The 12,518-nt window shown below is 41.5% G+C and overlaps 1 protein-coding gene across 1 annotated transcript in view; it reads left to right on the top strand.

Moving 5' to 3' along the window:
• grin2aa (glutamate receptor, ionotropic, N-methyl D-aspartate 2A, a) overlaps nucleotides 1–11,971 on the top strand; it is a 57,122-nt gene extending 45,151 nt beyond the window's left edge. Inside the window, exons 11-14 of the mRNA XM_013913431.1 lie at nucleotides 523–612; nucleotides 1,326–1,423; nucleotides 4,100–4,338; nucleotides 6,064–11,971. Of these exons, the coding sequence (XP_013768885.1) occupies nucleotides 523–612; nucleotides 1,326–1,423; nucleotides 4,100–4,338; nucleotides 6,064–7,995 (2,359 nt within the window). The 3' untranslated portion in view covers nucleotides 7,996–11,971. The remainder of the gene's footprint in view (nucleotides 1–522; nucleotides 613–1,325; nucleotides 1,424–4,099; nucleotides 4,339–6,063) is intronic.
• Nucleotides 11,972–12,518: the final 547 nt, after the last annotated feature.

Raw genomic sequence — 12,518 nt, 5'->3', positions numbered from 1 at the left:
GAGAGAGAGCATTTACAGGCAATGAGATGGTAACAGAGCAGTGGATACTAACGGCATCTGTTACATTGAAAATGTCAGTTGAAGTGCGGGAGCTTCAACTTTCCACTTTGCAGCCCACTTATTTATGAGTCCTTGTGTGTGCGAGTGTGAAAAGCGAGACAGTGTAAATGTTTGAGTCTGTCTAAAGTTTGTTTAGGTCGTCCAGGCGCCTCCAAGGTCCTATCATCAGTGAAGCGTGGTGTATTGAACCGCCACCACTCCCCACTGTGTCCTCTGTGTGTTTGGTTATGCTTGGGTTGCAGTCCTATTGGAGATGATTTAACACTTTAAAATTGATCTGCAAGCAACACGTTCTTTAAAAAAAACAAAAAAGCCCATCTTCTGTTTTCTTTTTCATCTCTTCACTTCTCACTGACTCGCTTTAAAAAAAGGCTAAACATCTTACCATTTCCCTTTATTTGTCTGTTTTTTGCCTGTTTTTTTGTTTTTGTTTTGTTTTGTTTTCTCTCTCTCGCCCCACAGCAAGCTGGATGCCTTCATCTATGACGCTGCAGTGCTGAACTACATGGCCGGTAGAGATGAGGGATGTAAGCTGGTGACCATTGGTAGCGGGTAACTATCGCTATAATTCAGTTATTTGTAGAGTAATCCTTCAATGAGTAATCATGATTACTCATTAAAAGCATGTTACTTACTAAACTGAAGCTTCGTATTAGCTTAAGCTAAACATTAGCGGTAGTGGCTGACTCTATCCTCTGTCTCTTAATTTAGAAAACTTTCTTTGTAGCTTAATAGAGTGATGTCACAATTAAACATGTACACAAATAATTGTCTTTAGAGGGGAGTGCAAAATTTTGTTGATCTTGTTGGAAAGTATGACCTCACTTTCCATGTTATGCAACGTGAGAATGATCCCAAAGACACTACCAATGCAGTAAAGCAGACGGGGAGGAGAAAACAGTGGAACATAATGTGGGATCATGCTGACAGAGAACAGAAGAAAAGAAAGTCAACATCCAAAGAGGAACTTTGACCTTCAAGAAGCCTGAAGAACTATTCCTGAAGACAACTTAAAGAAATAGCAAGAAAGTTGCCTAAGAGAGGTCAGGCTGTGTTGAAGAATAAAGGTGGTCGTACCAAATGTTGACTTTGAAGATTATTAGAATTGTACAAACTCTTTTTTGCCCTGTTTCAATAATTGCTGCACCCATTTCCCATTTTACTAGCAAAATGAGGGGTTGCACAGCACTGTATGTTACTGAAGACATTCGTAATTAGAGTTATGCTATACGCTATATTTGTGTATGTGTGCATGTGTATTTCAGGTACATCTTTGCTACCACCGGGTATGGGATTGCTCTACAAAAAGGTTCCTACTGGAAACGACAGGTGGACCTGGCTATCCTAGCAATTATCGGCGATGGTGAGAAACACATACACAGCACTCTCATACAAATTCAAAGTGCATGACACTACCCACAAAGGCAAAAGGTTACACTGCCAGTCCTGTAATTCAGCCACCACACACTCACATGCAAACATCTCTGCTGCCTTGTCTGTGCCTGACAACACAAAGGGAAGGCAGTGAAGTATAAATAGTCCTTTGATGTTATTCTGGAGACAAAGGCTGCTCTAAACAGAGGGCAGAGTGTGTCAGTTATTCTAATGTATTCCTCTCTGCAGCACCAGATGTGTGTGCGTGTATGTACTCTATCTGAATTACCAGATTCCTTTATTACAGTTGCCTCAAAAGTTTTTACTTAAACAAATTTCTTACTGCAAAACAGCGCGAACACGAGACAGCCAGAGCTCTTAGTGACAAGATTCATTTACATTTTGCATCGAAAGCGTTTTGCTGATGCGAGCGTTCACAGCCACTCACAGTAAGTGCACTGAAGTTGATTAAATGAACATTGGTGTCACAATAATCCCCTCTAACTGAATCTTATCAGGGCTTCTGAGCATGCAGGCCACACTCCATCATGTTTCCATAGCTGGATAATTTTGATAGGAATCAGGCTCTGTGTTTTTGTTTTGCCTTATCTTCTCCTGATAATTAATACTTCTTTGCAGTCCAATCTCTTCATACTTCTTTGCACCATGTTAATAGCTTCTGGTATAAACTAGTTGTCGTGCACCCCCACCCACCCACAAACACACACACAAAGAGAAAGACAAATGCCAAAAAGATAAAGATAAAGGTGAACAGAGCAAGTGAGAGGGATAAAAGGAAATGGCACGAGACAAAGACCTAAAAAGAAAGTTTGTGTAACAAGAGGAAATGAATGAAATAGTGATGACAGCGTCAGAAAAGAGGCAGCGTGCACGGAGGTCAGAGAGAGGTAAAAAAAGAAAAGAGGATGAGGCACAGGGCATGGGACAAGAGCAAGACAAGGAAAGCAAGTGTGTCTGGTAGAGATGGGAAGTGACAGAAGGGCAGGTACTTGATAGATGACAGTGACTTGTTGTCTCGGCAGATGCTACATGATCAGATAGACAGAATGTGGGCGGAAAGCATATGGCATTTCATGGGCAAGGAAGAGACAAAGAGAAGATTAATCTGGAGAAAAGTAGAGAGGGAAGGGAGGTGAAGAAGGAAAAGAGACAAAAAAGGAGGTGGCCTGGAAACCAGTGCCACACTTTGTGTAGTGGTTTTTAAAAACAATAACAAATGTTCACATAAAATACATATAATTAGAAAACTCTAACGTCCTGTTGTCTTAGCAGCACCTGTTTGGCAACTTCTCCACACTTGTGCTCTTACCATTTTTTTCCCATTCTACATAAAGCACAGTGCTGAACATATGCATTTCTCATTGCATTTCATATCATCAAGTCACGTTTGGGAATGGTTTAATTTTGATTTATGAGGTAGGCTTATTGTAAAACATAGATACAAATTTTGAAGGAATCTGCTGAACTGGACTGACACATAAAGTCTGAGCTGCTCCATGCTACATGTTTTTTAAACCCGACTTGTAGGGACTTGTGTTCCTGTGTTCCAACCGACTGAACACCAGACTATAGCTTGAGCCGTGTGACTACTGAAACGAGAACAAAATCTGAATTTCAGCAATAGTTTCCCCTCTGGAGAAAAAGCAACAGCATGAGCAGCAGCCTTTCCCTTGAATAGATTAAACAAAAAGTGGAGACAAAGTCACCTGTTGATAACAATGTCATTCACCTTAATTTGCTTTTGAAGCCAGTTCTCGGCATGCCATAATTTCATTTAAAAGGTAGCATGGCTACGTCTAGTCATGTATTTGCAAGTCTGACATGAGATAAATGTTCTTCAATTGTACCAACAGGCTAATGATGTCTTATTGAGTCTGCACCCCAAAGACATCTAGCTGAACACCACCATGATATTTGTCTTTCCCACTAGCAGCCTTAGTTATCCGGCCCTGAATGACACCGATTGGATTAGCCACGCGCCAAATGTCACAGAGGAAGCCGGAAAAAGAGGGGGAACAGAGGGAAAGGAACATAGAGTAAGAAATGAGGAAAGATAAGGTCTTTATTCCTTTGTACCTTTTTTTATCCACATTTACAACATATCTTTGCCCTGTTGGCCAACATAGAGGAGACGGTAAGCCCAGTGACAAGTGACAGAATATAAAGGTGCTACCAGCCATTGAATTTATAGATTGCCTTTCTAGGGTAGAAATGCAGTATCTATATTCTTTATGCTCAATTAGAGTTCATTCAGGACCACTAGTCAAAAGAAAATGATTATTTTTAACTGCAAGAATTTATATTTGGCTGTACTCTGTGACTCTGTTGTAGGAAAATTAGGAGTGTGGGCTACAGTGAGGTCCCAGCGCAGAACACCAAGTATGACATTGATTATGTGCAACACAGAATAGGAAAGTGCAGTTGTTGAAGTAGTGGGCTGCAAAGCGGTTTGCAGAGCATGGCAATACTGCACGCCGTACAATCCTCAGTTTCTGTCTGTATCAAGGATCTCACCATTGGCCTAAAATAAATTTGCAGCAGCTTTTAAGTTAACAGTAAATTTCTGACTTGTCTAAACATGGAAATCCTGTATGCCATTATGTTTTTGAGCTATTTGGTAAAGGATTTGTTGTTTTCCTTTCAGGTGAAATGGAGGAACTAGAAGCCCAGTGGCTCACAGGAATTTGCCACAATGAGAAGAATGAGGTGATGTCCAGTCAGCTGGATATTGACAACATGGCAGGGGTCTTCTACATGCTGGCCACAGCCATGGGGCTTTCCCTCATTACCTTTGTCTCTGAGCATCTCTTCTACTGGAGGCTTAGATACTGCTTCACTGGGGTCTGCTCCGGCAAGCCGGGTCTTCTTTTCAGCATCAGTCGGGTAAGCACCCATTTTTGTAAGTATTTAGGTTGCATAAAAATGAAATTCTCTATGAATCGTTGAGGAGCTTTTTGCATTTCCACTGCAGGAGTCAGCTGGAAAGTAAATTTTTGGTTAAATCATTTTATCCCCCAAAAAGTCCCTCTACTGAAGCGATGATTTTGACTCTGATATATTACTGCTGCTGATTCACTAACCCTAATTGCAAAACAGCCATCCACTTTCAGCCGAAGCACAACTTGAATGAACTTCATGATCACTACTGTTACTGTGTCGTCCATCTCTCACTTTACATACTTCTGCATTACAGCCATCTACTAGCATGGTGGTTTGTTCTATAGCTGCGCACCATAGGGTTAAAAACAGCTTTTGCTGTTTCATGTGATCTTTAGTTTAAGTTGCTTGAAAAACAAACAGACGAAAAAGGTGCTTTTGGTGAAAAAGTAGCAGCTTAGAGGGTTAACAGCGGATGTGTCCAAGGCGATGAGCTGCAGTGAAGACTGCAACTAGACTCGTGGGCTAATAATGTATTATTGGGGTTAGACAGCTCTCTCTTAGTTCTATTTTCTGTCAGCGGAATAAAAGAAAAGAGCAAACATGCACACATACGGGCAGGGAAAGAAAGCTGCTGATAAGCTAAGAAACTGAGTTAAACAAGGGAAAGGCGGGACAGCAATACAAAGGAGGATGAGAGGCAGGAGCGCAGGGGGGAGGGATCACGAGGCGGACCTGAATATCGACAAGATAGATCCTAATAGATCCTAATTGCAACATGTTTTTTGGGGGGGGTAAAATGATGGCAGCTCATGCCAAATCAATGTATTTTCTCTCATTTTTCTAAAAGGTTAGCATTGTCCCTTATTGTGTATATGAACATACAATGGAGACGTGTATCTCTAAAAGCAGCAAGTTTCTTTGTTCTCATTTTAAAGCTGTGTATGTGAAAGTTAAAAGTGATGTTCGTGCACTAGTTACTTCAAAGCCATTCTCAATAATAATTTAAAACAAAATACAACCGTAATTGCCCGTTTTGTCACGATAAGCTTTGCAAAGTGTGTATTGAACCAAAAGGTTGTTTGATTTCGGGACATGATAAATGTTTTCTGAGAATGAATTTGTGAACTAGTAAGTTGTCACAGTGGTGAAAGGATTTTTTGTTCTTTTATAAACAGCTCTTTGGCTGTTTTAGACATTTAACTGTCAGCTGTTGTTTACTCAATACTTGCTCATTCAATAGTTTGTCTTAAGGTTCAAAAGTCAAACTGATGGTAGTTTTTGTTGTTTACTGCTTTGCTTACTGCTTTGCTTACATGAGGCTTATGTCACATTGTGAATACTTCTAAGAGAGATTCTGGAGATATTAGAAATCTAACCTCATTAATGAATTTTCAGCATCTTACTGATTTGGACTGCTGAGAGTTAAAGAATTTGTGAATGTGTGTTTCCCCTTATTGTTGACAGATGCTATTAGAGAATTTTTAATGTAATATTTCTAATTTTTTATTTTGTTTAGAGAAAACCCCAAATGTGTTTTATAATGAAAGAAAGATAAACTGAATATGCTTTCAAACTGTACTTGCATTACAATTACATGGTTACAGTGGGTGACTAATTTTGCATTGGATTCTGTGCATCTCATTCCATTGAATCTCTCCCGCCCTTTTCATTTCTCCTTCCTTTTTCACCTCTCCTTTCCTTCGTCTTCATCCATGTATGTAAATGCAGGGAATCTGGAGTTGCATCCATGGAGTTCACATTGACATGAAGAAAAAGTCAGACCTGGACTTTAGCCCCCAGGACAAAATGCTGAAGCTCATTAAGTCGGCCAAACAGATGACCAACATGTCTAACCTGGGTGGCTCCCGCATGAACTCGCCCAAACGAGAGTTCATGCACTCGGCTGGTCCTATGATCATGGACATGATGGCAGAGAAGGGGAACTTCATCTACGCTGACAACCGAAGCTATGCCCCCAAAGATATGATCTACGGGGATGCTGGCGACCTGCAGTCCTATCTCGCTAACCGCCACAAAGATCATCTTAACAACTATATCTTCCAGGGAGGTCAGCATCCTTTGACCCTGAATGATGCCAATCCCAACACAGTGGAGGTAGCAGTAAGTGCTGACGCAGTCCAGACTAACGCAAAACCGCAACGCACGCTGTGGAAGAAGTCGGTGGACACGGTTCGCTCAGTACCACCCGGGCCCTCGCCGATGCCTGACATGCTGATGCCAGACCCACGAATGTCAATGAAGACTCAGCGGTACCTCCCTGAAGATGCAGCCCATTCTGACATCTCAGACTGTTCTAGTAGAGCAGCCTCCTACAAGGACCCAGAAAACAACAAGCACCTGAAGCCCAAGGACAACTTAAAAAAAAGATCGGTGACGCCAAAATACCCAAGGGATTGCAGTGAGGTGGAGCTGTCCTACTTAAAGACTAAGCAGGTCAGCGGCGGAACCAACCAAACTGGGAGGGGAGGAGGAGGAGAGAAAATCTACACTATCGACTCAGACCGGGAGCTGAGCCTCCACTCAGACCCCATTCACTACCGTGAGAGCCGCGGTCTTGCTGCGGACGATTTGGAATACCCCGAAATCTACTCCGACCACAGTGACAACTATAGGAAGTGTGAGCAGCCCATAATTCATCTGAACTCCTCGCCTTTGCATCATACAGACTCAGATCTTCTACCAGATCCAGCCTACTCAAAACACTACAACCTAAAAGAGAAAAACCTGTCCCCGCATGAATCCATTGATCGCTACAAACAGACACACTGCCGTTCCTGCTTATCCAAAGTGACTGCTAGCTACCCACCTGCAGGGCCGTACTCCTCTACTGGTTCTGCCTCAGCTTCGGGCACACGTTCACCTTATAATCGGTGTGAAGCGTGCCTCCACACGGCCAACCTGTATGACATTAGTGAGGACCAGCTCCTTGCAGACCCTTTGGTCAGCCCTACCATGCATCACCAACAGCAGCAGCAACCGGATGAAATGTTTGGTCTGTACTGGCCACAGACAGATGGCCCGCATGTCCAAAAAAGAAATCGCTTGAGGCTGAGTCGTCAGCACTCCTTTGACAACATCATGCTTGAAAAGCCCAAAGATGTAGATCTGGGCCGACCGGCACGCAGTGTCAGCCTCAAGGAGAAGGATCGCTTCTTGGACTCCACGTCTGACTCGCACTATGCGAACCTCTTTGGTATGCGTCCCTACTCTGGCAGACTCTTTGGCACTGGGTCCAAGTCCATGCTGTTTAACCACAACCTAGAGGAGAGCAAGAGGAGCAAGTCCCTGTACCCGGCCCATGGCTCGGAAAACCCTTTTCTCAGTCATTCGCTGAGGGATGACACCAGCAGCAGACTGGTCCATGGGCGTAGCTCCTCTGATATTTACCAACAGCTTTCAGTGGCTCCCATCAATACACGCAACGATGCGAACAATCTCCGCTCTTCTGTTAAATCCACCACTTCATTTTGCTCACGGGACGGGCGGATAGCTAATGACATGTACAATAAAGAGCATGCGATGCCTTACTCAGCCAATAAGACTAGTGCATACCCAGCCCCACGTGGCGTCCTAAACTCAGCCCAGTTCAGCAATAGACGGGTGTATAAAAAAATTCCCAGTCTGGAGTCAGATGTTTAGTTGATATAAGAAATAATGTGTTCTCTCCTTCTTACTCCTCTCTGGGTTTGTATTATAATTTATCAACTATGTTATCCAATAAGGGATGCCATAGCCACACTACGATTTCTTCTCTTCAACATTGTAATCCAAACGAACTTGTGCCCACTTGGGTATGACGGTATTACTACTACTCTCTTGATATCACCATTTCTATCCATTCTCTCCCATGTACCAGTGAGACAGCTATAGGGCCAGCACTCTGCCATAAGGTATCCTTGTGTAAAGAGGAGGGTAATCATTAATCCCTAGGTTTTTAGGAGTAGAAAACGACATAGCCCCATAAGTGGAACCAATATGGTACCGTATACGTTAGAGTAACACAGGGCTCCCTGCAATAGCTTTCAGAAAGGAATCAGTTGATTTGGCATTGAAATGTGCGAGGAGGTGGTGAGGAGGATGAGATGAATTATATGACAGTGGAATTAAAGGAAGCGAGAGGAAGCTCTTTAGCCACTGTCCACCTTCCTTCTCACCGTGTTCCTTTCCACCTTCACTGTCAACCTTAGAGCTCACCAGCTGAAGAGAAAAGGCTTGACAGAAAGACCAGATGGGCAGGCCAGACATGGAGGCATCCCAGGAGGGCAGGGGCGTCACAGAGAGCTAGTCCAACGGTCTGCTGCTTGTTATGCTGACAAATATGGGCACTAAGACACCTGGCAGTGGAAGAGGAGAGAGAGAGTGAGGAAGGAAGTGATTGGCTAACTGGCACATAGTGGAGCATCAAATAGTTTGTGGCTGTTTGATAGCGTGTTCTTGTTCAGAATACAACTTTGTATGTTCAGCCCACGCTGAGGGACGCGACAGTGATGAGAAGCTGAGAGCGATGCAGGTGCTTTTAATGAATATTGTTTACAGACTGACAGATAAAAGGCATGCTGACAAAATGACTGATAGAAAAGGACAGACGAGCAGGGAAACCTAAGGCACTTGATGGGCATTTCATTTGTGGCTCTGCACAAAAAAACAAACAATAATTGCGAAGTATTGCTTTTATTCTCTTGAACTATAAGATTTCTTAGGGATTCTGGCATCCGGATCCCCCTATGTAGGATTTTAGTGTTTGCTTATTTGGTAGCACAATAGCCATTAGTTTAAACCTCCCACATTTGCTTTTGAAAAAAAAAAAACCTAAAAGAAAAAACAACAAAGCTTACTGAAAAATACCTTCATGAGTAGCAGATTATTTTGCATGTGTTGATTTCATTTTGTGTCGGAGAAGAGAAAATACACATATACACTCTAAGACATATTTTACATTTTTCTAAAAGTAGCTGCGTCTTGCCGGATGCGGTGGATGGCTGTGTGCACCATCACGTGGTGATCCTCTACCCTCTTAAATCTGTCATGATTGAGGTAAAGGTGGAAGGGAAGAGAGCAAAGATGAGATAAACAAAATAAAAAAGGTTAAGCGCAGCTGTTTCCACCACCATCATTTTGTTTTTGGTGGGCAATAATGTGTGAGTTTTTTTTATTAATTATTATTTTATTATCCACGCCACTGAGAAACAGGGTATTAGCTATGAAAAACACCAATGATTCCTTCTTTCTTTCATCTTTCCTTCTTCCCTTTCTCCATCAATATGACATCGCTGGAGTGTTTGATGTCTATAGAGCTAATCTGAATCATTTTCTGTACTAAAAATTTAACTTTGGTTGGTTCGTCCAGCCTCTGCAGTTTAGCTTGGGATTACGTTCAGAATTTTCGATGATTTAACTTTGTGTGGAACTGTTGATCTACAACAAACCAGGGCTTTTGAGGATGTGAAGACTGCTTGGGATGGATCCCTTGTTTACCTTCGGAGCGTTGTTTGGGAGGGATGCGGGATGGGATGGGTGTTATGTGGTCATCAATTACGTATCCATCCATTGGCATGGAATAAGTCGTGTGTGCGCGCATGGCAGAACTTGGGTAAGCTTGAAGTTTTTAACCAGAACATTTGGTTCTTAATCTGATTGTGTATTTTTTTTTTCGTTCATTCCTTTTTTTTCTTTGACAACACTAAACTGAAAAAGACTTGCACATGCATAGATTTTTTTTTCCTTGGTAGCATCATGCTTTATAAAATGTACTGTCTAAAGAAAAATGTCATGTAACGATCTTAACTGACTGATTTGCTTGATTGATTAGATTTACAAAAGCCAAAATTGCTTCAAATAATATACCTCAGGATGATTCTGTATGTTTTAGGGGGGCGTTAATAACAGTAGCAAGAGCTGTAGGATGTGCCGCAGAATTTCTTTTTGTTTTGTTTTTTTGTAGGAAAAAAAAAGAAGGGGAAAAAAAGACGAAGAAGAAGCGGCCATAAGGCAGAATCAAACTTTTCTCTTTTTGATGTTTACCAGTCCAAGGTCTTCCAGTTCAGCTCTCTGCCTGAGCTCATGCAACCCAAGCAAAGATAAAAGAGGAAACGAAGGAGGGAGTGAAGGGACAGCGGTAGGGGTGGGGTGAGAGGGGGGCTTAGATTGTTTTCCCAGTGTGTGGGATGTGCTGTATGCAGCTCCACTTCACACTAAGCTGAGCACCCTTCACAGAATGAAGGATGATTCTTAAACATCCAAAATCTGAAATGCTACCCTTATAGTTCCTCCTCTCCATGACTTTGAATGGCAGTTGACTGCATTAGCCACTGTGTTTCGATTGAAGCTCCATTTTTAACCACTGTCATATCGCCCTTTTTGTACTCTTGGAATACCGCAGTGAATCTCCCCCTAGCTTCCCAATCAGCTTACCCAGTGTTGACTGAAGAGCAAGATTTGTCCTTTTCTCTCTCTCTTTTTTTTTTTGCATCTTATCTACATATTTATTACTATCATATTTATCTCCACATGCTGCTTGTGTGAGCTGACAAGTGAACAATATGCACATGTAAAAAAAAAAGAAAAATATCAAATGGCACCCTTGCGTTTTATGAACTCATCGCAATTTGTTCGTTTGTTCTACTTTTACAGAACTGTCATGTATACTGATGATGTTTTCTGTTCAAACATACACAAAGAAACACGCACACACACACACGCACACACACACACACACTCTCAGACACACTCTTGTGATGACAACCCTGCTATTTTTTAATGGCAAAAATGTATTTTAATTACATTTAATGATAACTTATGAGGTGATGGCATGCAACCCCAGATGTAACAACTTTAATGTTTTGTTTCTTTTCTTCGTTTGATATTTTTGTTATGATGTTATGATCACTAATGCGTTGTAACCAGGTGTGATGAGTATATACATATTTGAGAGGAAAAAAATTATCTGTGTTTAACACAATGAAGATGCTGCTGCTGTTTTGGGGGAGAGGTTAAAGACCTGATCCCAGTGCAACTTTCTCATTGGCTGGCTGGTCATTATCAGGCCATGTTTTTGGCTAGTAGAGTGGTTGGTCACCGGTCAGGGCTTGGCTTATTTTGGTGGGACATCTGTGCTCTTCCTCCAATGGCAGGTGAGAATTACTGTATCACCAGCTCTGCTTCTCTCTTCCCTCTCCTTCATGTGTAGTCAGGACTTCAACTGTAATGAAGATAGAAGAAGAAGAAGAAAAAAAAAAGCAACCCTCAACTTTGAGTCTGCTATCCCTCCAAAGATACAAGACCTCTTTCTTTATGGTTTGCTGTAAGAATATAGCTTTTCTTTCTTTTCTTTCATTTTTTTTAAAGAAAAAAAACATACTTCCTCAAAGACTTTTAGGGAACTATTTTGAATATATTTAGAAATGACACCTGTATACATCGCTTGTAAATTCATACTGAAATACATCATCATGGAGAATTATAAATGATAAAGAGTAAAAACAATATTTTTTGTGTGAATTTCACAAGAGCTCTTCTGTACAGTGGCACTGTTTATCTCTCTCTTTCTTTCTCTCTCTCTCTCTCTCTCTCTCTCTCTCTCTGTAGAGCGGCTAGAATAAAATTTCACCATTCACAAGGTTTGTTGTCCTGTCAAAATTCCCGGTAAGCACAACAGGCTTTGCGTCTTCCTCACCTTATATGGAAGTAACCTCTTTTGTCAGTTGAAGATAACAGCTGATTCTACACGAAAGCCATTCCTTTCACAGCTAATGGTATTACCTCTACTTCTGTTAGATAAACAAAAGCGATGCATGCTGGGTTACAAATATATGATTATTTTTATTTTTTTATCAAGAATGTCAGGAATAAGGGTTGCTGCCTACAATATCCATCATTAATTACTTCCTCTGTGCACCTGCCACCTGTGTTTTTACATCTTTAGAAAGTCTCGTATTCATTTCGTAATTCTTGATTTTTAGCAGTAATTTCACTTATCGGTTAATAAAGAATAGCAATTTGCGCTAATACTAAAAGGCCTAAAATTTGAGTATAAAAATAACAGCATGCTAATTTCTATGTAATCTCTGTAAGATGGTGTTTGCAAACAATTGTGCAAACATGAGATAAGAGTTTAGTACAGCTTCCAGTTACTACTGACCAGTCATGGTTAAGCAGACATTCAT

This window comes from Pundamilia nyererei, unplaced genomic scaffold (assembly GCF_000239375.1).
Source record: "Pundamilia nyererei isolate P.nyererei 1_Seehausen unplaced genomic scaffold, PunNye1.0 scaffold00132, whole genome shotgun sequence".
NCBI classification, from domain to species: Eukaryota; Metazoa; Chordata; class Actinopteri; order Cichliformes; family Cichlidae; genus Pundamilia; species Pundamilia nyererei.
This window is presented reverse-complemented; position numbering and strand designations above follow the sequence as displayed.